Genomic DNA, 24,462 nt, shown 5'->3' with positions numbered 1-24,462 from the left:
ATGCCACAACACGCTTATTATACAAACAGCTTGTCTGTTCTGTTTTGTTACAACTGCCAGGGGTGTATATTTTCTTTGTGGCTTTGGTTGTGTTGATTATTTGAGATCATTTATTTTTGAGCCTTCCTCCTTTTTGATCTGACTATTATAAAATCTATGTGGAAAGAAAGGCAAAGAGGAGGAGTATTAACATCCGAGAGAAGAATCCCATACATTTCAGAACATGTTTGTATGTCTAAAGCCTTCTGCACACTGGAGGATTTTCTGCCAGATTTTAAGCCCAATTTACCTCTCCATGAGTTCGGGAGGCCTGGCCCGAGCAGCGATTCTTGTAAGTGATTATTTGTTAAGGCACTCCTCATGTCTCTGGGATCAAAGTGATTCTGTTATGACTATTTGTCATAAGCTCACAAACCTCAAATTGTGAGGAACAACCAGAGCAGCCAGGCAGGGCTAGGCCCTGATGCTTAGTGACCACTCCTAAACCTTAGAAATAGCACAAACTAAACCAACAGGGAGTTGGTGCAAACTTTTTCATTATTTATCACCGCTACAGTGACTTAAATACAGCGCTCTCCTGTGTCCTTTATAAGCAGAGTTTAATCGCAGACATGTTTAAAACCCTCTAGTGTTCAGCTTGCCTAAACTACGTCTGTTAAATAAGTGCAGGCTTTTTATTCTAATAATTACAACAATTCAAAATGTGATTCTGTGTGAATGTGAATATTTTTTGAATTGGTACTTTGTGTGACTAGTTTGAAAACCACTGGACTGAACTAAGTTTTTCACTGTTCTGTATAAAACATTTGTCTTGTGTCTTGAGCCACTCTCTCCTCCGCTTGGTCCCTATACTGAGTCTTGACGCTTGTGTGTGACTGAATCTAAAATAAGGACACTGCTTGTTTTTCAAATCCAGAATTGTTCATTTCCTCTTTCCTGAAAAAGCTTCATCTGAGTTGCCCTCTCACTCGCTGTTTCCAAACAGGAATATGGACCTGCTTTCCATTCATCGTTTATCTCACTGTGGTTTATTATTTGGGAAAGCTGAGCTGAATTACTGATTGAAACCATACAAGCAGAGGTGAATTACCCTTCCCCTGAATCTAAATTCATCAAAGTGAACTATAATAGATCTCACAGTGCGGTGGGCGAGGTGCTTTTTCAAAGGCCTCAGAACGGCAGTTTACAGCAGTTCTTGCAGCGCAGATGAAAGATCTCCACAGCCTGGTTTTACCAAGAAATCTCATGTTCACGACTGACCCATTTATTGTAGAAAAATATTCAGTTGTATCATCTGAACTCGTTTTTAGGAAGGTCCAGATGATACAACTGAATCTTTTTCTACAATGGAACTCGTGGATGACTGAGGGATTACACCGACCTGACCCATTTATCTTTACAGTTTACAGCATGGTTATTATTCATAGATTTTAAAATGGCTTCTGATAATTGGATGTTTGTAACTGTCCCATATCCCGTCCATAGATGTCCTTGTGATCTGCACTTTTCCCTTCATGAACATCACTTTCTTGTTCTCCTCCAGCCTTATATGTGTAATACATTATGGTCCTCACAGCTGTGACAGAGAGGCCGAGGTGCTCAGGGCCAGAGAAAATGACACTTAAGGGACACTGTTCTTAAATCCTCTTGATTCCTGCTGTGAACAGCCACATTAATAATGTACAAAATGCGCTTCTTTTGTTTAAGGGTCCATTTTTCACAGCTCAGCCTTGAATTTAGTCACAACCTATTTTCTTCCTTTGCCTGCACAAATCTGGTGCGTATGTTTTGGTTTTGTAGATTTTGTTATAAGACTTTAATAAATACAGGTCTATTTAGGTTTGCAAAAAGACCCAAGGATAAAATAACCTAATAAAGAAAGATTGATCATTCAATTAGAGAGGTTATTGAAATCAGAAAGCAGAGAACCACAGATATCACACAGGCTTGTTCTCTGCCCACAGAGCACGGCAGGCGTCATGAGAAAACAGGACCTGGAGCATTCTCCCTCTGGAATCAATGCATTTTCAGCTCTACCAAAAAACACGATTCACAAACATTTCCACATTCACACACCCGTTTTAGATTTAGGGATAAACAACCACAATCTTTTGTACTTTGTAAGTTTCATCATATTGATATAGTTACAGCAGTGTATTGGTTGCATTCAAATTATGAAAATGATATTAATGAAAAACAAGCACTAACTAAAATCAACATAATCTCCTGCAATTGTATTTTATTATTTTAAAACCTTATTACTAATGTAAAGGTTTATTTTGTTGTCTTAACTGCATTTTCTATTGGTTGCTAGCTTACACACAAAAGCAAGATTACCAACAAACACACACAATCAAATATTGAAAAATGCAAATGCCAAGTGTATAAATAGAAAAGCATGTGTTAACCAGACCTTCCATATAACGTGAAATTTCAGTGACAATGTATTTTGTATAAAATGAAGCTCATACTGCAAAATGTGCTTTCACAAAAAGTCTCATGAATACACAGAACAGTTGGTGGGACTTTATATAGTTTGTTTGCTGTGGGGTGTAATAGCTGAGGGGAAATATGTGTTTTTGAAGATCTGTATTATATTAGAATTAGGGCTGGGAAGAGATTAAAGTTTAATTGTGATTAACTGCATGCTTCCGATTAATCGCATGCTACGTGAAAAGGTCAATAAACTATATTAGGGCCTTTTTTTGTCCGTAAGGCAAAATATGTGGGAGAATTTACTTAGTGTTGTGCTATTTTGACTTGACTATGACATTTTTTTTGTATCCTAAAAGTCCAAATAACAATAGGCCCAGTAGTATTTTTGCCAATGTCTTCAATGTAGATATTTTGAGGATTGGAATGTTTTTTAACGTGTTGAGGCTAAACCTTAAGTCCTGGATCGGTTCTGGTGCAGTCCCAGGTTCAAACCAGCTCACTGCATACAAAATACATTGTGGGGGTTTACGTTCCCAGCAGAATAATTATAAATGCCACATTGTTGTTGTAAGCATAGATAAGCATAAGTTCCCCTTTAAACTTTTAGATTTTCTGCGACCTATGCTTTCCATACCACAAGGCACCATCTCAGTGAGTGGCTAAATCAACAAACATGTGATAGGCGAGTTTACACATATTTCCTTTGACCTGATACCAAGTAATACTATGTGGATATTGATTTGATACAATACGTTTTGTTTAAAAATGCATTGAAACCTCTACAATTTCAACCTCATCTTGAACTAGTGATTATTAGGATAATCCATAACCGTAATTATTCGAAGTAATGATAGTGACAATTTTAGAAGCAAAATTGAAGTAGAAGTATTTCTCATTCAATATATAGCCCAAAAATTGACCTTTATTTTATCTGGCTGTTTTTGACACATTTAACTTTATTTTGCCTTTCAGAAAGATACATTTAGAAGTTGAGGAATAGTAATATGTTAGACCACAGGGATGAAAGAAATTGAACGATTTCACTGTTGTTTGGTCACAGTCTAAATAATCGTGAATAATTGTTAAATCGTCATGTTTTTCTCACAATAATCATAACACTAAAATCAAACATCGTGACATCCCCAGATTGAACTGAACTCTAAATGTTAATAAAGACTATGTGCAGATAAAGTAAACTGACGTGTGTATTAAATCATATGCATACAGTATATAGCCCACCTTGGAATGACAAACCATTTCCATTGCTCAGTTTGCTCCTGCCAACGCTTTGTGCTGCTTATATTTTTTATTTCTATGGCAGAGAACGAACAATATCGATGCAGGAGCATTCATCCACATGCGTACCTTGGACCATAGTCAGTCCAAACCCCTCACAAAGAGCACCCAATCATCTGCGAGTGCTGTCTGTGGATCTTTTCATGCTTTGTGCTTTGTGTAGTATAAAGTTTGCTGAACATATGAACACGGGAGAAGAACATCCGTGCACTGTGGGGAGTGTGAGGGAAGTATAAACTCAGTGCTCTGTATCTGTGTGTGTGGGTGTGTGTGTGTGTGTGTGTGTGTGTGTGGGGGGGGTGTGGGTGTGGGTGTGTGTGTGTGGGGGGGTGTGGGTGTGGGTGTGGGTGTGTGTGTGGGGGGGTGTGTGTGTGGGTGTGGGTGTGGGTGTGTGTGTGTGTGTGTGTGTGTGTGTGGGGGGGGGTGGGTGTGGGTGTGTGTGTGGGGGGGGTGTGGGTGTGGGTGTGGGTGTGTGTGGGTGTGGGTGTGGGTGTGTGTGTGTGTGTGTGTGTGTGTGGAGCAGCTAGAGACGCTTGTCAGGTTTCTCTGCCTGATCAGGTATTTGTATTTAATGTTGTCTTTTGCAGTGAAGTCACAACCTTATGTCTCTCGTGTTCCAGCTCTAAACGAAAAAGCTAGTGTTGCTGTGACACTAAAATTTCAAAGTCGAATTTGATATTAAGGAAAATAATTAGTTTTTTAGATTAAGGTTTTAGACAATAGACTGACATTTTCAATACAAAATAATATTTTTTTCTTTATTAAACATTGTGGTTTTATATTTCGAAAACTCATCATTCTAAAACGGTCACATTTTCTCATGTGATTTTTTTTTTTTTTTACCAGATTTTGCCAGTTTTGTCAGAACAACACTAGTTTCATGGGCAGTTTGTACTACAACCTAAACCTTTGAAATATTTTGATAAATAATAATGATTTCTTGCCCAAGGTGTCTGCAGAGAAGCCAAATGGACATACAAACATACTGTGTGCTCAGTGTGTAATTCCCTTTGATAAAAATCTTTTTTTTTTCTACTTGCAAAAATGTGTCATGTAGTTTCCATAGCAATGTTTTGAAAGCAGTGGCTGTTTCATTAGTCGTCCTCCATCACCTGGGCTTTGGCTCGGCCTTTTTGGTGAGACCTGCCTCTTTTATATTGAGGTGTTTTATGGTCCAGTTGAGATGTAAATCACAATGGCAAAAGCCTGAAATCATACGCATGAAATGAAGAGGCAGTAAAAGTATTTTATTTGCTGGCACTTAAATCACTCAACCATTTGCATGGCTAGAAGGGGGCACATACAATACAATACCGCTTTTTTCGTATTGGCTGTTTTGCAGAGATCGAGGATGTGTCAGATTTGTCTTGTGAGTGATGAGAATGAGACGTGTGTTCTCTGAGTACATTTTCAAATGTATAATGCAAGTCTATCACTACAGGCCAGAGCAAGAGAAAATCTGGAAAAAGGAGAAAATCTGACCATACATTTCAACATTAAGTCAGTAAAAACATATTTTTAGTGACATGTTTTATAAACAACAAAATACCATTTTCAGGAATTTTGTTGTTTACCAAAAAGATTCCCGAACATCTTTCACCTTCCTCTTTGCAGTCAGTTGAGCGAGAAGGTCTGGTTGTTTAATGTTTTGCCTCGCTCCACTCACATTTGTTCATTGATTTTTATCCGTCGACACACAAAAAAATGACCTTTCCCACTTTAAACACCACCTTTATCACACATCCAAATATTAAGCCCTGTGCAATCTCCACACAGCCCTGCTCTAATTCTTCATTCTGCCTTTATTAAATGATTAATAGTGAGCACACACAGCTGATTTCAGTCACAATGTGCAGCGGATGGTGCCTGGCGCGGTGCATCCCCGGACTCTTCACAACCGCACACAATCAAATATTCAAAAATGCCTTTCAAATGCAAATGCTAAGCGTATAAATAGAAAAGCATGTGTTAACCAGACTTTTTATATAATGTGAAATTTCAGTGATAATGTATTTCGTATAAAATGAAGCTCGCACTTTGAAATGTGTTTGCACAAAAAGTCTCCTGAGAACACAGAACAGTTGGTGGGACTTTTTATAGTTTGTTTGTATAGCTGAGGGGAAAGAGGTGTTTTTGAAGATCCGTATCATTTAAGAATAAGGGCTGGGCAGCTATTAAAATGTTTAATTCTGGTTAATTGCATGCTTCAATTTAATTGTATGTGTGAAAAGGTCAATGCAATTATATCAGGGCCTTTTTTGGAGCGTAATACAAAATATGTTGTAGAATTTACCTAGTGTTTTGCTATTTTGACTTGAATGTGATATTTTAAAAAAAGTAATCTAAAGTCCTGGATTCTGGTGCAGTCCCAGGTTCAAACCAGCTCACTGCTTACAAAATACATTGTGGGAGGTAACGTGCCCAGCACTAATTAGAGTTACTGTAATTCATTATTGAGCTGATGTACTGCATGTTATTCCAGCCAATCAAGTTTACTTTGCAATTTTCCATACAGTATTCATTCACTGCTGCTTGTCACTGCAGGCATAGCTGCCTTGAGAGATGCGCTTGCTTCTGCATCTCTGATCCCCATAAAGCCACAAAGTGGGACAGGGTGGGTCAAGTGTCTGGCCCAAGGGCACAATGTAGTGCCACTATTGGTACCGAAACATGCATTTGTTTGCCATGGTATTTTTATTATTAACAAAAAGTTTTTCTTCTTATGTAAGGAACAATTTATTTAATTATTAACCTTTAACAATTAACTATTCATCTTCAAACCCCCTCTTGGTCTCAGCTCAGAAGTCATATCTGAGACTTCAGTTGTGATGTCTTCTCTCTCATATAAAGCTTTGGGATCTGCTGACAGAACATGAAATGTGATGGGGCCTTCAGGCACTGCTTTGTTCAGAGGCCACAGGCTGCCGGCCCGGCCACCAAACTCCTGCTATATTTGTGCTGCACCAGGGCATCTGCGCAGCACTGATAAGACTCCCCTTTTCTGCAGACTTTTTGGAATAATTATAAATGCCACATTGTCGTTAGAAGAGTAGATACGCATACGTTCCCCTTTGTAACTTAAAGGTGCTTTGCTTTTCTGCAACCTATGCTTTCCATACCGCAAGGCACCATCTCAGAGAGTAAGCTGGAACATTTTGTTTTCTTCTACTGGTATACTGTGATGTGATGAGTTGAGTGCACAACTCTACAGATTTTAACAAAATCTTATCTGATAAATATTACACAGAAAATTTTATTAATTTAACAAAAATAAAATATAGACAAATAATAATTCATTTAAATGACCCATAGTCCGCCAATCATGGCAAAAATCTATCACATTTTACACGCATGGCTCTCGATCACATCTACCTTGCTTTGGTTTAAATGTCTCCGTAAGTTATGGTGGTGGTGTTTGTTAAGCTCCTTATGAAACCCTCCTGGTTGAAACATGTCTTTCCCGTGATGTATCCACTGTGTGTTGCTGAACGGAAACAAAACACCCAACGAAACAATTGTCTACAGTTGTATACAGTTGTGTACTTTCCACAACTGGTCAAAACCATGAAGAAATTCTCATCTCCAAAACATTGAGTGCCTAAGAGCTCAATTTTAAGTACTAAAATTTATTGGAAACCATCTTTTCTTGTGAGATTGCATTACATGGGTTCCATAAAAACCTCAAATTGACTTGACAAAAACAGCCTGAGGTGGTCTGGCTCCTCAGAAGTGGCTGGCTACAGTGATCCACCGCTCTCTTTAAAGTCAGGGTGAGGAGGCGAGATACAGGCCAGTAATGAGGCGTCTGCAGCTATACACTTAAAGAAAAACGCTTTAAAAGAAAAAGCAACATCAAAATATCCACCTTTCACGCTTTCTGAAAAAAGGCCTTCTTTAAAAAGAGAAGACACTAAGCAAGTCAAAAGGCTCCAGAACAGGTTTGTTGCAGTTGATAAAAAGGAGGACTAAATGGTTTGGTGGTTCGCCACTTTAGGGTAAGGTGCATTAAGAGTGCACGTCCAAGATCATCTCAATGAGAAATAGCCAATATGGTTCCAAGAAAACAGCCAATAACTGACCTGTGTCTTATACATGCACAAAGAGCATGTTCAACGTAGCAGTAAAACTATTTAAAGTATAAAACTGTAAACAAATATTCAGTTTGATGTGTTTATTCTCCTGCTATAGAGAGTTACAGTGGGCTGTGCTTCCTTCAATGTTCACCAATGCTTTTTTCTATTCACTTATTTAAAGGTTGAATGGACGATTTTGGCCCAAATCTGAGTTTTATTTCCTCGTGGCGTGGACTGCCGATTAGTCCTGCCACGTATCAATCATAGAACTCACCTACTGCTCACCTGCAGCCGCGTCCGGCTCGTCCCCACGAGAGCAGCACGTCTCCGCATGTCTAAGCGCATGGATCTATCGTAATATATTTCCCTCAGTGTACGGGACAAAATTAGGACGGAGAAAGACTGTTCGAGCTTTCTCTGAAGAGACGGAAATCTACGGGAGACGAGAGATGCGATGCGATCCGTCGCACTAATAAAGAGACGCACGTGTGTGTTGTATCAGTCCGCACGGGGGAGTGCGCATGCGCACTTCCGCCTGCGTTCTCAAATCGCCGAAAAATCGTCCATAACACCTTTAAGTTTGCACTGAAGAAGAATAAACACTATTAAAAGAGCTTGTTCTGCTTCCTTTTAGTGCCCTGGAATGCAGTTTTGTAACCTGTAAAACCAAACTACAAAATGTGCAATTTCCACACATATTCAGAGCACTGTTTATCCTTGTGCCGATGTGATAAAAGGATGTGAAAATAAAAAAAACCTTGTGTGAGATGAAGAAACCTCAGCGGACTCATTAAAAGATCTCTCCAATAAAGAAAGGGCAAATACGAAACAAGGACACAAGCTACTGGAGACACCTGTATTCATGAAAGAGTGCACGGGGGGAAAGTGGTCAATTAATTATGATTTAGTTTTTATCTGCTATATTGACTATTACAAAACAGGATGACGGATTTAGCATATTCTTTTGTATATTAACTTTAAGCAGATTTACAAGGCAAAATTATTAGAAAGGAAACAGAAAGCACTCGTGATATATTGGTTGGCTGCTATAACGGGCTGATATTTGCATTGCATTACTTCTCCAACATAGAAGTTGTTCACTACCAAGGACCACGACCCCAGCTAAGATGCAAAGTGTTTATTGGCATATGAGAACAATATGTGAGTGCCATTGAAAGCACATAGACAATATATACTTAACTGACACCCTTTTCTGTCAGTTTAAATGATCTTTCAACAAAAAATAAAGGTGTTATATGGTATTCATGTCTGTGAAATCATAAATATTGTGTCATTTAAATGGACTTTGTCTGTTGTTTACAGTCTGGTTGCTAGGAAACAGTTGTGGAATTACCTCTACCTTTGTCATATTTGACACTCAAGTCCCACAAGGAAGAGACATTATAAACTTTACAAAAATGGTCAAACTGGGTAGAAATAGGAAAAAGGTTTAGTAAAATCTTAAATATAATTGTGTTCACTCACCACGTTTTAGTGTAATGTTGGTATCAACATCTGCCATGAAAAAAACACATATCAGTCAATCACTACATTACAACGACAACAAAACCCTAATCTAAGATTAAATCAGGTTCTAAGCAGGTTTGGGTTTAGTTGGACTAAATCAGGAAGTTGCAATGAATGTAGTCTAAACAATGTAAACATTTAGCTCCTACTGAATGTTTTTTATATTTGGATAAAATACATCTTGATCATTGACTTTAATTATCAGAAGGCCTTTATGCATCCCATGTACGTTTTTGTTTTTGTATGATTATGGCCATGGGAAAAAACTTGGACTATCGTGTAGCCTTATGTAAACATTGATCTGGAAAAGAAAGTGAACGTCACTGTTGCATCATGGGATTGACAGTTCCATCACCCATTAGAGACATGCAGCTCTCATTTTAAAGGGTCATTCACAGGTCAGAGCGCCTCTGTCGAGCTCAATTGAAGAGGTCCTGATTGATTTGGTTTCTTGAGCTGTTCACTGGACTTTCAGATTTCAGACATTGTGGCTCACGCCGCTCAAGAGAAAGTCTGTTTTCTGTCAGTCACTGTCTGAATTATAGCATTTGTCACACTTTTGTAAACTTTCTCAGCTTTTTGTCTTTCCAATAGATTAGACATTAGAGTTCAGAGACAGAGGAAAAGAGAAGCGGCAGAGCGAGAGCTGCTGATGTTCTCTTTGTTCTTGACATGAGATGGACAGGATTAGTCTGCCCACAGCAGCGGGACAGCACAGAAGTCTGCTAAAGATGCAAAGAAACTGGGCTGACATGGATTTCACATTTAAGGAGCTTCTAGGTTTTAAGTTTCAGATCTAAAAAGAGTAAGCCCACATGCTTTTGTATTTCCGGCTCATTAGATGTTAGACATAATTTTGAATTCATTAAAATTCCTTTATGCATGATGTATGTAATATTATTACAAACAATTATAGTGAAAGACATCAAGAATGGAAACAATAGATCTTCTTAAGTCTTCATTGTCCAGGGTTCATGCTCCATATTTGATCATCATAAATTAGTTTGTCTACCTTAGTATTGTTAAGTCAAAGTATGCATTATTTATTGCGTAGACAAAGAAGTGACGTCTTCTGGCTTTTTGAGAAGCCCATTCAGAAGGCAGCTGTATCACGCTTCACAAACAAAAAGCTGATGTATGTGCTTTGCCTCGAGATGTTTGGACAGGAGTAGGAAAAATGCCAAGTCTGTGCAGTGGGGAGATTGCTAAAACAAAGAAGCTGATTTTGTAATTATTGTACAAAAAATTGTACTATTTCATTACTGTTACTAAGGAATTTGCAATGGAATTATTTTTATAGTTATAACCAAAAGTGCTGGAAGTGTAATTAAGTGGTACATTTATAGCAATAGAATATTTTGCTATAAAATTCCAAGCCTTGTTCAGCCACTTAATGTTCTATATGCATGAGCAATTATGCATTTGAATTATGCTGTTCATGGAAATACTGGAGCTGTATTACAAGTATGTCATTTCAAATAGATTCTGCATTTACATTCAAACCTGTGTTCATGTTGGAGATTTTAAACGTCTCTAGAATCATTAACAGAGCAGGACAAAACAGTTTTGCTAATCAAGACTCTTCAATTAGTGGTTTGGATGGTATCGGCTTAAGTAAAGTTTTCCTTTACCTGCTGTTTGTCTTCAAATGCCCATTCTCAAACACGCTTTACGAACAATTGTCACGTTTCGTGCCTTGTGATATTTGGACGGGAGTGGGAAAAGTGCCAAGTCCGTGCTATGTGAAGCTTTCTGAAACAAAGCTGCCGATCTTGTGATTATGAATTAAAGCAATTCATGTAAAATATGGCTGTGGGTCAAGTGTATGCAGACACACACACACACACACTCACTCACTCACTCACACACTCACTCACTCACTCACTCACACACACACACACACACACACACACACACACACACACACACACACACACACACACACACACACACACACACACACACACACACACACACACACACACACACACACACAATACCCACTATAGTCACAACCCAAACAACAACAACTTAATCAAACCCTTGGCTGCTCATTTCCTATTCATAGCAGTGTAACGGGGGGTGAACAGTACATTTTTCACCGCACTCGAGTGTTTGTTGGGAGGAAAGCCACAGACCCCGCGAGTCGAGAGGCTTTTTGAGGTGCTACAAAGCCCAGTTGTAAAGTGACCCGTGCCCTGTTCTTAGACAAATTCCCAGAGTGTGAAACCAAGAATCTCGCCATCTGAATAATTGATTTATGCTGGAGAAAATATCAACAAAAGCCTCTCTCAAAAGCCAAACACACAAATCTGATGGGAAATAAGAATGTAGTATGATCCGATGGGAAAAGCCTGTTTACTTACTGTCATTATTCAAAGCGATCTGTTTGACTAAAATAAACTGATACAGTGCCGCAGCCAATACACAAAACTGACTGTTACAGCTAACCGAGTTTTAATGTGGAATGCTGTGTGTCAATGGCAACCACGTGTTCCTGTGCAGCAGAAATAGAGTGTTGTCACTGTGTGGATTATGATATCACATAATGCTTGTAGAATTGTTCATTGCAGGTAGGTTGTGGTTGTAGTTCTTTGCCCTTTGAGTACACGTTTTGAATTTAAATGTATTTTGTAATGTATTGTCTTACTTGGTGTAATCAGAGTACTGTATTCTGAACACTTGGAATAGGTAAACATTGAGTGGCATTATATTATCATGTGAAAATACGACGTAAAATTAAAACAGATTTTTGTTTTAATTTCACCTTTTGTTATGCATTTATTTATAAGATAAGAGAAATGTTATCACAAATTAGAGAAGGAAAAATTTCCCTCACTATAAGAACAGTGTTTTCTATTTTCTATAAGTATTCTTCTGATTGTACCTGAATACATTCATTCATTTATTTTCTACCACTTTACCACTTGCTCCTGTTAGAGGTCGTGGGTGACTGTCCAACTATCTAAATACAGTTACTCATTATAGTATTCAATAATAATGAGATATGCATGAGTTTGTTGATGCGGTGCATTCACAATACTAGCATTTCCAACACTGTCTTGATAATTGGGAAAAAAACTCAAACATGGACATAAGATGCACTAATGTAGAGAATAATTACAGCGTTTTCACACTGAAAAAGAACCAGATGCTCATAGTATCAATACCTGGCTGCTGAAATGAGTAGTAGAGTAGTAGTAATGAGTCGTTTTGATACTATTTTTGATACTAAATGTCATTTCAACATTTCTTGGATGTTTAAACTGACTTGGAGGACTCGTCTGGTGTCTAGTTTTTTTTTGTTTTTTTTTCAATGTAACTATATATAAAGCACAAAGTTAAATCTATTCTCCATCAGCGCAAATAAAGAAAGGTGTTTTTTTTTTTTTTTACAACTGTTTCAAAATTCTGCTTGCATTGTTCACACATCACGAATCATGCCATTGTAAAAAGGATTAAATAAGTGGAAACACAAGTGCTCAATTCGAAATTAAATATCGACTGCCATTTTTTAGTTACAATGGCTGCCCAAGAACAAAAGATAAACCACTACTACTTTGATTACCTTTTGTTACACTCTTTTGTATCATTTGATTGCCAATTCTCACATCACCACGAACTGTTTTCTATTTTCCACCAAACTCTTTTGCCACTTCTCACAGGTTTACTTAAATCGGTGTTTTACTCGACTCACGTTACAAGTCTGTGGGTTCTCCTCCTCACGACTTTTCCACCGCCCGTCTGTGTGTCAGCTCAGTGTCAGCTCGCCGCTCTGATGTACTGACTCCTCACAAGTGTTCCTCATCTGATCGCACTGCATGTTCTGAGCCGCTTCAGCCCTCAGCAGCAGTGAGAGACGTCTACCAACAAAACAAAGCTGGAGAAGGTTTAAGTGATTCTGGAGAAGACCAACAGCAACATTGTACTTAAAGCAGTAAGATCTTGCCTTTTCGCCTCCGGAGTTTTGCAGATAAATTGTTCACCTTTTTCCAGAAGCCTGTCTGAGCCGCCATACGACATAATCCTTCTTCCTGTTGTGTTAGTTTACATAAGGCAGTTTACATAAGTCTTTTTTAGGCCGCCCAGGGAATTGGTGCATTGTTGACTTGTTGGTCACATGAAGATTAGATATTTTACACAAATCAATCTACTTTATTGCATGTTTTAGCAGCAAGACTTTTCCGTCATGAGTTCTCGCTTGACCAGACGTGTGATTACAACAGAAGTGCTGAACTGTGGCAAAAAGAAGAAAAGTTGGCAAAATATGCTCAATATGGCCTTGTACTATGGTTGTCACACAAAAATAAATAAATAAATGTTTCAAAATGTAGAAAATTATAGATTGATTGATAGATGCCATTGCCTAAAGTAAATGTGTTTTCATTAACATTGTGACTTAAAAACTGTTATTTTTTATCAGGAAAACCAACCCTGGCGTGGAAAAAAAACAAAAGCTTTTCCAGCAAGTTCCTGTTCTGCAGCAAAATACAGTAATATATGTTAGAAAATGCTATGTCTGACGTGTTTTTGCAAGTCATCGATGTATGTCTTAAGTAGGTTTGTTGTTGACTAAAGAAATATGTGGTTGAATATGACCTGTTCATCAATTAGTCGACTGAAAGGGGGCAAAAGCTTTCAAAATGGTTCTGACCAAGAACACAGGCTTATGGGATTTCACACAAAAACAACTAAACACAGAGAAAAGTAATAAGAAGCGTTAAAAAAGAAGAATCAATGGCTCAATCTTTCCTTAAACTTCTGCTAACTCACTCCTTGCCTGATCCTCTGCCACTGCGGATACAAATCCTCACAATCCAAATGAATTGGTCAACTAAAAGGAATTCTGGTCGACTAAGATATGATTGATTAGTCAAAAAGTAATTCAAGCATTTGTTGAAATGTAATTGTAGTGTTTTGATGGAATTTTCTTTCTCATTTCCTTTGCAGCGTGTTTCCTGGTGGTGTTGAAGTGATAAAATACCACTGTTTATTTCCTCATCCTTCTTCATTGTTTTCTGATGATCTGGTTCAAATGTTTAATTTCAGTTCATATAACCGCACACAACCTCAGTGTCAGGAGTGTAATAGGCACAGGCTCTCGAGAGACTGTCCTAGAGATTGATTAAAGTCATTCATCTTGTGTGTATCTCTCCACATGCTTTGGGCACAGACATTTATTTTCAGGCTTCAGGTGAACATTTTGAAATATCTATGATTGATATCCAATATTTAAGAGTTTTCTGTGTAAAGGCAGTGCCCCCAGTCTTTGGTTTATGAAGAAAAACACCCCTCCAAAGGAAAATGGCGTTAAATGCAGGGCATGGGTACAATTTTAGTGGATGAAAAGTAAAAAGAGGCACATATTTTGCACTTTCTAGAAATGAACAATGAAGGTTTTTGGAATGAAGGAGTTTTACAGTGCGTGACAGAGCTTTTTGAGCCATAGAGTAGCAATTTAGGCATTTATTTCTTTCATGTATATTATTGCAAAATTATGTTTTCCCAGGTGGCTTTGTGTGCACTAACTGTGACAAAAGATGGACATTCTACCATATTTCAAAGGTTGCGGGTTCAAATCCCACTCTTCCTCTGCTTTGTTGTTGAGTCCTTGGTAATAATGGTTGAAGAGGCTGTAAACGCATACTGATTATAGCTTTCATCTGTCAGAAGTATCTCATTATTATGTGACGAAGGATCAATGCACCAAAGTGTAGCAGCTTGTCATGTCAAGAGAATCACGGTTTTGATGTACGGTAATCATAATGTAAACAATACAATTTCCTTCTAAAATGCTACTTTGAATCTTTTGTATGAAAATTAAAGCTGTAGTACTCTGATATTAACTTAAGCATTTCAGCGCTCTCATTTCGTCTCTCAATCCGCTTCAAGTACGACTGTTTCGTTGATGGAGGAAGTCCTCAATTTTGTTAAGAAGCACATAAAGAATATGCTTCAGTTAGTTTAGAAGTACCTGTTTAAAAATGTGCTTTTAGGGTTAATTTGTCCTCTACGTTGAAGATGCATAGAAGCTTCGGTCCATCCCCAGCATTGTTTTGTCCGTCATTTGGTGTGTATGCGATTTGTCTGCTCATAGCTTATGGATGTGTAGCAACAGAGCAGTACATGCGCTGACCACTGGGGGCAGTAGTGAACACAGTGCAACAGCAGCAAAACAAATAATTATTTTCTGACCTTATATTCTGGGCTCTTTTCTAACAAATGCAATCGTAAAAAGCCATGGGCGTTGCCATGTTTGTTTTTCAAATTGTACTTTTTCTTTGCTTACTTTGAGCGCCCCCAGGTGGCTTTTTACTGAAATATATGCTTGACATTAGAAACGGTGGGAAGTCTTAATTAATCTATATGGTAACCATATTCTGACTGCACAGAGCTATTTATATACAAAAATGGAGACTAAATGAGCCTTTAAGATTAAAAGTACAAATACAGTAGCTCCCACAGATGGTTATAGTTCTGTTAAATTTTATGATTTTGATAAATAAGTGAATGTTATTGTTTATATTTTGTTCGCTTGATCTAAAAAACTAAGCACCATGAATTTGCTAAAGTAAAATAACCCCTCAAACCATGTGAAAAATACTTAAGTCCAGTCCCAAAAAAGTACAGACACTAAAACATCTTTACTGTAGTACTGTTCTTTTTTTTGTACTTTCTGCCCCAACTAAATTGCACCGTCTCTCATTAACGCCAATGTGTTTTAGAAGCTGCCATCTTTAAAGGACACCCGCTCACACAGAGGAACGCTTTGTATGTTTGGGAAGGGCACGGCTGATTTGAGCGCTTTAATGAGGACGAATGCACAAAAGGCGATGACAAAGGCCCATGTGACCCTTCTAAATTTTGCCTGTGTGTGCCGTCTTTGGGGAGTAAACAAAGAACATGTGAGCGCCCCTCTTCCCTCTCAAGTGGGAAGTGTCAGCATGAAGTCCCAGCTACTGATGCGCTCTAATGAGCCTTTCCTTACCTCACCTATACACCACCATACAATAGCGTGCTCGCAGCAGCAAACATACTAATTGGTTATTAGCTGCGTTTACTGTCAAGAAAGAGCCGTGACGGAGCCCATACCAGTTATGTGTGCTCTTTAAAGTGTGCTTAAAGTGTGCAAAAGTATCTTGTCACTTCTATACAGTGCATGTGTTTTTATTATAAAAGTGAATCACTATCTTGTTTGTTGTCATATATTGTACATAACTATTGTTAACATCTGAAACGTCTGGGCTGTTTCTAGCTAGTTATTGCACTGAAGAATGTTTGAAGTTTTGTTTAATTAAGTAACTTAAGATTGTAAAGACAGTACAGGACTCGCTCAACAGAAATGAACGCTCAACAGCTGTATTGTAGTACCGGTACTGTACTGTCCATTCAATTCTGGCGCTGCTTCTGGTTTAGGGAGTATTAAAATCTTTGACATTGGGATTTCTTTATCAATTACCTTATGTCCCATTAGATCTGTGCAATTAATGGGATTTATAATTTGTAGTTTCAGTTATTGCTCTAAATACTGTTAATTAAGAATAATATGTGAGCTCGTACTGCCCTGGAGCAAAGCCACACGTTTAATCCACAGGAGCTTTGAAAACAATTAAACTGTATACTTTGATGTCCATCTCTCTCTCTCTCATCCCCATTTCAGGCAACCTTTCTCTGTCCAATAAAGCCTACGGGACAAAAAATCAACTTGATAAACATATTTAAATGATTGAGCCAAATGATAATGATTTTTGCAATAAGTAAGTGTCCAATGAGGAAATTACCCTATTTTTATTCTAAATGTGGGACGTATTATTTTAGAGATTCTGATACATTTAAGAGCAAATCCGCTGCCAAATGTGGGCCCTATCTAAATTAGAATGTCTGATGATTTGGAAAAACATTTTCAGTCCAGATTATGGTGAGTTGGAATTATTCATTAAATTATAATTCTCCCCAGTCAAGTCCAAGCAGGAACTTAGCTTCTCCAAACCATCTACGACTTTGGCTCTTGCTTTTATAGACGCAAAATACTTTGGAGCGGGTTATCAATTAAAAGTGTAAATTGATTCCTAACCTCTGAGGCAGAGTGAATAACGAAGTAGTGACATTTCGCTTGTGTTTGAGGCTGCCAGCGTGGATTCACTGCCCAAGGCCAAAATGTTAAAGAGATGAGCAGAACAGGCACAGCCATAAAGCACACACACTATTTCTGAAGCTCTGTGTGACTCAGAGATAACAACACTTTGATTTAACTCTTTGTGACTGTTTGTGACCTGAGCATGGAGGCGACTGTTTCATCTGGTCCCAAGTTACAACCGCAATGTCACAAAAAGCCAAACCTAACAAGGTCAACTTAAGACACTCAAAATAAAATGTTTGGATTTCAGGACAAGTGCACTAAAAATGAAATATTGACATTGTTTGTTTGCAATCTGTATATTAGGCTGTATCTTAATTGAAAGTATCAGTTTAAAGATGTAATCTGTTTGTTTCCAGTGTGCTGGACTGTGCCACAGTTCTGCTTTACCTGTGTCCTAGTCAGGTAATGATTAGGCCAAGTTATAGGTCAGATCTGTGGAGAGGCAAAGGCATGGGTTTCAAAGATTTTTGTGCAGTATACATATAATTAAGGCAATATGTCCCCAAAAAAATAGTAGTTTCTTGTTTTGTTTTTTAATAGAAACTGCAGTGATTGCTAGGAACAGTGGAGGCTCAATTTTATTCTTATCATATCCTAATATTTAAGCAGTTGTAAAAAGCCTTCAATTTGGTTTGTATGAATATGTGACCTGATGATATTTTTTACACTTTTTTTTGTTTTTTTACACTACCAATTGTTTATTCCTTTGTATTTATATCTAATATTTTGCCAATTTAAAGCCTCTCTCTTGGCGTAACTGTTTTGATCTCAATCCATTCTATGCTTAAGTGTTACTGTAAGTTCACTTCACTGTTGCATGCGTTAATAAGCAAATAAGGAAGTCAGGGGGGAACTTGTTTCACAATAAACCTTGGTTTTACAATTTAAAACTGTTTCACGTTGTTGATAATTCAAATGCAATGATATATCCATGGAGACGAACAGTCACATAGTGCACCTTTAACTTCAATATTCAAATATACTTTGAATTAACATAAAACAAAGAGATATTTCATAAACCTATACATCTTCTCAAACGGTATAAGTCTAGCTCGTTCTGACTGTGGCGGTTTAGTGCACGCTGCTTTGATGTTCAGCTCTGCACATACTGAAACACCCCTGTAGTTTTGCTATGACAGGATTTAAAGGGTAAACTAAACCCAGGTCCACTTCTCTTTGCCGTGTAAAGCAAGTCTTGTTTACTGTGAAATGTCTTTTGATTTGTGGCTCTTGTTAGTTGGAGCTGAGAATGACAGACTGGCTGCGGAGCAATGTGAACTGTCGGCTTTAATTGGTGAATATTTCCAGACGGGAAATATAAATATAAGAATAAAAATAAATAAGCAGATGGAGAACAAAAACGCACTTTAAAATCTCACATCAAGGTCAAGTCAGATCTGTAGAAATACTCTCCCTTTATGCAGAGCTTCAAGCTGCTCTGCTGTATATTGTAACCTAAGAGCAACTGTACTTGAACCATCATTTGTCAAAAGTAGGTATGGAATATTATTGTATGACTCAATATAATGGCACAATTTATAGATCATAATTTCTGTTAAAAGCAGTGTAGTTTGTTTCAAGTCAATTCCAGGTCTAAAGTAATTTCACCTGTATTCTGGGGGTCTTTCGATATATTTTAACAACTCATTAGTACTTGTTTGTTGTGATTATGTGTGTTTTATTGTTAGTGGCCTCTTCCCAGCTCCTGAGTTTCTCTGCACCGCCCCTGAAGACAGATGTTCAGGAAAACACTTCATTCTCAGGATGTCTGATCTTGTGTTTTGCTTTGTAGGCACATAACGTCTTCATCTTTTATAAGAACTAGAGATGTAACATTAACCAAAATATATTGTGATTAGGGATGTCACAATATAATTTTTTTGTGTAACAATTAATGTAAACAATAAAAAAATACAAAAAATAACAATTAGTCACGATGATTTGTGACCATCTTAAAAAAAAATTGCTTTCTGAAAGACAAAATAAAATCAAATTTGACTAAAACAACCAGATGCTATTTACATGTTGGTCATTTTTTGAGCTGTACTGTATATTGAACAAAAAATACTTAATTTTGCCCCTAGAATTGTCACGATTATAATTTTATGGATTTCTTACGATTATATTGTCACCTGTATAATCACGACTAACAAATAACCTTAATCTTGACATCCTTAATTGTGATGTCGTTTTGTCAAAAGTCTCTCAATAATATCGTGGGCTGTAACAGTGTATGGAATTACAATCTCCTTCGCTTGAATACACTGTTTTGTTGACAGGCCATGACTATTTTTAGGCAGTTTTATTGTTTTTCTTTGGCATGTGACAGTAATTATTCGTATCAAAGGCTTGTCAACAGTTCCTTGGCTTGTCTTTCACTCACTCTATTGCACTCTATTTCTCCAAGAACATGAGGCAGAGTTTTGTCAAATAAAAATTGTAGCTTGACATCTGTAGAACAAGTGTTTTATCCATGCAGCATTCTATCAAATCATATATATATTGATGCACCTTTGTATATGAATGCTGCCTTGGATAGAAAATACAGAAAATGAGGCTTTACATTATATTTATACCATCGAGTTGAAGCTTTAGAATGACAGATTTTCCTTGCTGCAGCTGTAGCCTGTTCTCAGCAAATGCCTGGGTGTTTTATTGATTTCCTCTATAATTGTTCAAATGCACAGCTGTTGCCTCCTCTTTATCTTTGTGAGGCAGAAAAACTCTCCTGCAGACGGTTTATCAAACGTCCCGTGTACTAGCACAGCACTGTGTAGACTTATCTCTGAGGTGTCAACGTTATAATGACTTCCCTTTGAAATTCTAAACATTTTGCTGTTGTGGGCCCCGAGGGATGCATAAATATGATCTGATAATATCTTATTGTGCATTGTTTGGCAACTTCATCATCATGAGCAATCTTTTAGGCTGTCGTATCTGATCGTTTAATATAGAAAGAAGTTCATGTAAGACCTGGAGCTTTAGTGTTTCTTGTACCAACTTATTTGTAAATGTCAACGCTTGTAGTGAAGTGCTAAAACCGTCATGTGGTGTGTGTGAACTTTTAAATTAATTCTCCTGAAACCACTTTTCTCAACTCCAGCTCAGTTCCGAATAACACAAACTTGGCTCTCCTAACCCCTCTGCTCTTTTTGTTCTCTATCATGCTGTTACCTGAGCTGGTGTGAGGTAAACTTTCAAATGGGAAACTAGAAAACTACAAACGCAGGAAATGGGGCTTTTTTTTGTTGCTATTTGACAATGAGCAAATATACATCATTATTTTATTTTATTTGCTCAGGGTGTGGCTGAGTGTAGCTTCTTCCTGTGCTTACCTAAGAAGCCACAAGATTATGCTTTTACAAAGACTGGAACCGTATATTGTCCCCGCAAAATCTCATGGCCGCCGTGATTGACAGGCAGCTTAACCAATCAGAGAACCACATAGTCTGTGTCGGAAAAAACAGGGAGAAAAGAAAGAAAGAATTATAAAAACAGAGGACTGAGAAATGGCACGGATTTCTGCAGAATCAACGAACGAAACACAAAACTCTGTAAAACTGAGACTGATAGATTTGGTTCTGAATGATGATGAGGATATTGGAGAGGAGATGTCGTCTGCATTTGAGAGACACGTGCTTCTAATAAGGACGACTGTCTGATGTGATACGGTCTTCTGGCTCCAGACACTTAGGTTCAAACAGAAAGTATGGGACTGCTTTGTTGTAAGAATACTGTGTGCAATGCAATGTTCATAGTTATTAATCGTCTAAAAACTTAAATTAAAGAGACACAAATCCGAGGTTTATCATTCAATCATATCCCACTGTAACTAACTAACTATAGAGACTTAAATAATATATATCTTTTTTTTTAATGGTCTTAATAGTGGTGCCCGTGGTGTAGTGATTTAGGGTGAGGTTTCATTTGCCGAATGTCTCTACCCCTCTCAACTCGAAGTGCTTTAAAGTAATATCACCAATAGTAGTGGTAGCAGCTGTTGAAATGTGTCTCTATAGTTCTTGAGGGATGTGAGGAAGAAGAAGGCCTAATTAATGCCTATTACAAACACTGAAGTGATGAGGCCTTAAGGAGCCCTCCAGTGTTTTAAACAAGACTCTGTTCTCCTCCTGCTGTTTCACAGAGAGAAATTAGGCCTCAAGTTCATGATGCACTGTGTTGCCTCGGGCTTATGCCACACAGTTCTCTGTCTCCTTATAGGTTGTGCAAAATATTTAGGAACATTTTTCATATTTCTGTTTTGAAGTCAAATAAATCTCTTGTATTGTATATGAAGACATCAAGATGACAAAAAATATACTCTTTCAATTAGATTTTGTTGATAAAATGAGACTTTCTAAAAGCAGATGTAGCGTTTGAATGAATGGAGCGGGTTTAGATGTACCTCAGCTGTCAGAGCACACCTGCTCCTGAGTTTCCCCTCACATTACAGTGAAATCTAATCTGCACCTGCCGCTTTCTTCTCCGCATAATATTTGTTATCACTTCCTTCTCTGCATTTTAACTCATAGATGCCTTGCTTTTAAACCATAAAGCATAACAGTCAAACATTGTTTTGTCAGATTTATGTGAATGATTCTAAACATAAAAGATAATATATGTGAACCTTTATTTGTTCCACTATGGAACATTTCAATGTTGCAACACAAAAGAGCAGCAGTCAAATATCAAACTAATATACATATATTTTTAAATCAATGTTAAATTTATCAAAGTTTAAAGATTACCTTTGAAACTTTTTCTACTACCACTCCTGGACAAATTAAGGTTTATCAGTATCATTTGAATATAACATCTTTTGTGGTTTGAACCATTTTATTCCAAAAATGTGTTAGGATTTCTTGGAAAAGTGGAGAAAATGACTTATTTCTATATGAAGGCTGTTCTGTCGTCAGGGGTGATATAGATAAGTTCATTTATGATGTGATACACACGAGAAATGTCTTCTTACAATTATAGCGAGTATACGTGACTGTAAGTAAGTAATAAACGGTCAAACATCAGAAGCCCCTCACATAATCCTAGTTTACCCGACAATAATAAACAGGATATACCATATTGAGAATAATCTTTTCCCACAGTGCACTGAGGCCCACTCAACACTCCAGCGTACAGTCACTAAGCCCTTTTCCTGCTGAAGTGAACACAAAATGACACTTCTCAGCTTCAGCTTTAGACTCTCACTCACACCTCCACGTTTCACCGTCCTAAATATCACCATGAGCTGCCATACTTAGACTGCAAGAGCCCTCCTCCTGCTGACTGTCTCCACTGGATTAGATCAATTATCTTCTAACAGAGTGCCACTACACGCCGGTGCCAAGGCTGTAATCATGTGGGTTGAACCTATCTAAATGTTTACATACGCCTGTTATGGCAATCACTCAACCCCCTATAAAGTAAAGTTTATTTTTTTAGCAGGTGCAAGGTTTAATGGAGGGGTGTATCATCAGGCACTGCAGGTAATGATAAATAACAAAGTTAGATTGAATCGGTGTTCTGCCTTTATACTATTAAAAAAGTAATAACACTCTCAAGGGTTGATTTCAATAGAACCTTTTTTTAAACTCATTTACAAAGTGAGTATTATCATTTAGTAGCAGATATTTTAATGACTTTTCACCGTTCAGCCCAAGAAAAGGATGTTCCCTTCATAACACATTTGTAATCATTTTAGCTTTGGTTGATGTCCAGCATAATGTTTAATTTCATGTGTTATTTCAGTCATTTTTATGCAGAGAAAAGGTGCATTTTTCGCATTAATTTGGTTTGCCTCAGAAACAATGAACTAACATTCGTCTATGTCATGCTGTGTGAAATCAGTTTTAATGAGTGTTCTTTTTTTCTCAACGTGAAGGTTTGAAACAAAAGTCCAAGGACAAGTCTGCAGCTTGTCCTGCAATAGCATAGATTATATATATCATACATTATATACATTAATGCATGGGACACAGTATCACAGCGCCTCCTTTAAGTAGGACTCTTTAAACGTGATCTACAGAACTATTCTGGAGAAGGGTCTGCCACATGTTTGTCTCCATGAGATCTTCAGAATCAGAATCAGAAAAGGTTTGAGAGAGAAAGTCCGACGACTACACTAATTTAATGAAACAATATAATTGTACTAATAATCATGCAAAAATGACTTGATTTTGTTTGTGACCTGCTTTATGAATTGAAAGTAAATGTGAAGAAACTACTTTTCTTCACATTTATTTAACTCTACTATAACCTATAATATTTAGAAACTATAGATAGATTCATTGAATTAAAAAGCCATTTTTTGGTGTATTTATCAATTTATTTTTTTGAAAAAACCCAATGATAATAATAAAACAAACAGTAGCAGAATATCTTGCTAAAATCTCAATAAAACAAACAATAAAACAAAATAAAACAAATCTGTAAAAACACAATATAAAGAATGTATAGTAAAATCATGTCACAATTATTACTTTTCTAACTTACAATTGTATTGTGTCCTGAATAATCACGATTATTGATTAAAATCTTGACATTCCTACTTAGTGCACGTTTTTTGTGGCTTGTGCAAAAGTCCTCTGATCATTTGTCTCCTTGTGTTGGACAGAGACGCCGGGTCGAGGGGAGGACAGCCAGGGCGATGCGTCTTTCTCGGATTCGTCCCTCTTTGCTCACTGGGGGCAGGACCTGACTCCAGAGAACCGCAGAGTGGCCCTGAAGATGTTCCAGTACTACGGCTACAACAGCTACCTCAGTGACCGCCTCTCACTGGACAGGCCCATCCCGGACCTCAGGCCTGATGGGTAAGGCTCAGGTAGAATCGTGCTTCTGTATCTACTCTACACTGATTTATAGTTTGTGTCCATCGTGCTGTACTTAAAAGAGCATTTGAATAACAGCAAAAAGCAAAAGTAAATTTTTTGTTGCAATAAATGATTATAGTGAAGTGATATTAAAAATATTTACAATGTATATCTTGATTATTTT

At 37.5% G+C, this 24,462-nt stretch overlaps 1 protein-coding gene across 1 annotated transcript in view; it reads left to right on the top strand.

The window, feature by feature from the left end:
* Window positions 1-24,462, top strand: part of galnt18b (UDP-N-acetyl-alpha-D-galactosamine:polypeptide N-acetylgalactosaminyltransferase 18b) — an 81,596-nt gene that overhangs the window by 10,851 nt on the left and 46,283 nt on the right. The window contains exon 2 of the mRNA XM_072464770.1: window positions 24,083-24,278. Within this exon, the coding sequence (XP_072320871.1) occupies window positions 24,083-24,278 (196 nt within the window). The remainder of the gene's footprint in view (window positions 1-24,082; window positions 24,279-24,462) is intronic.

Source organism: Eucyclogobius newberryi, unplaced genomic scaffold (assembly GCF_026437365.1).
Source record: "Eucyclogobius newberryi isolate DKJ021-1_F unplaced genomic scaffold, fEucNew1.0.hap1 SCAF_5, whole genome shotgun sequence".
Classification (NCBI taxonomy): Eukaryota; Metazoa; Chordata; class Actinopteri; order Gobiiformes; family Gobiidae; genus Eucyclogobius; species Eucyclogobius newberryi.
This window is presented reverse-complemented; position numbering and strand designations above follow the sequence as displayed.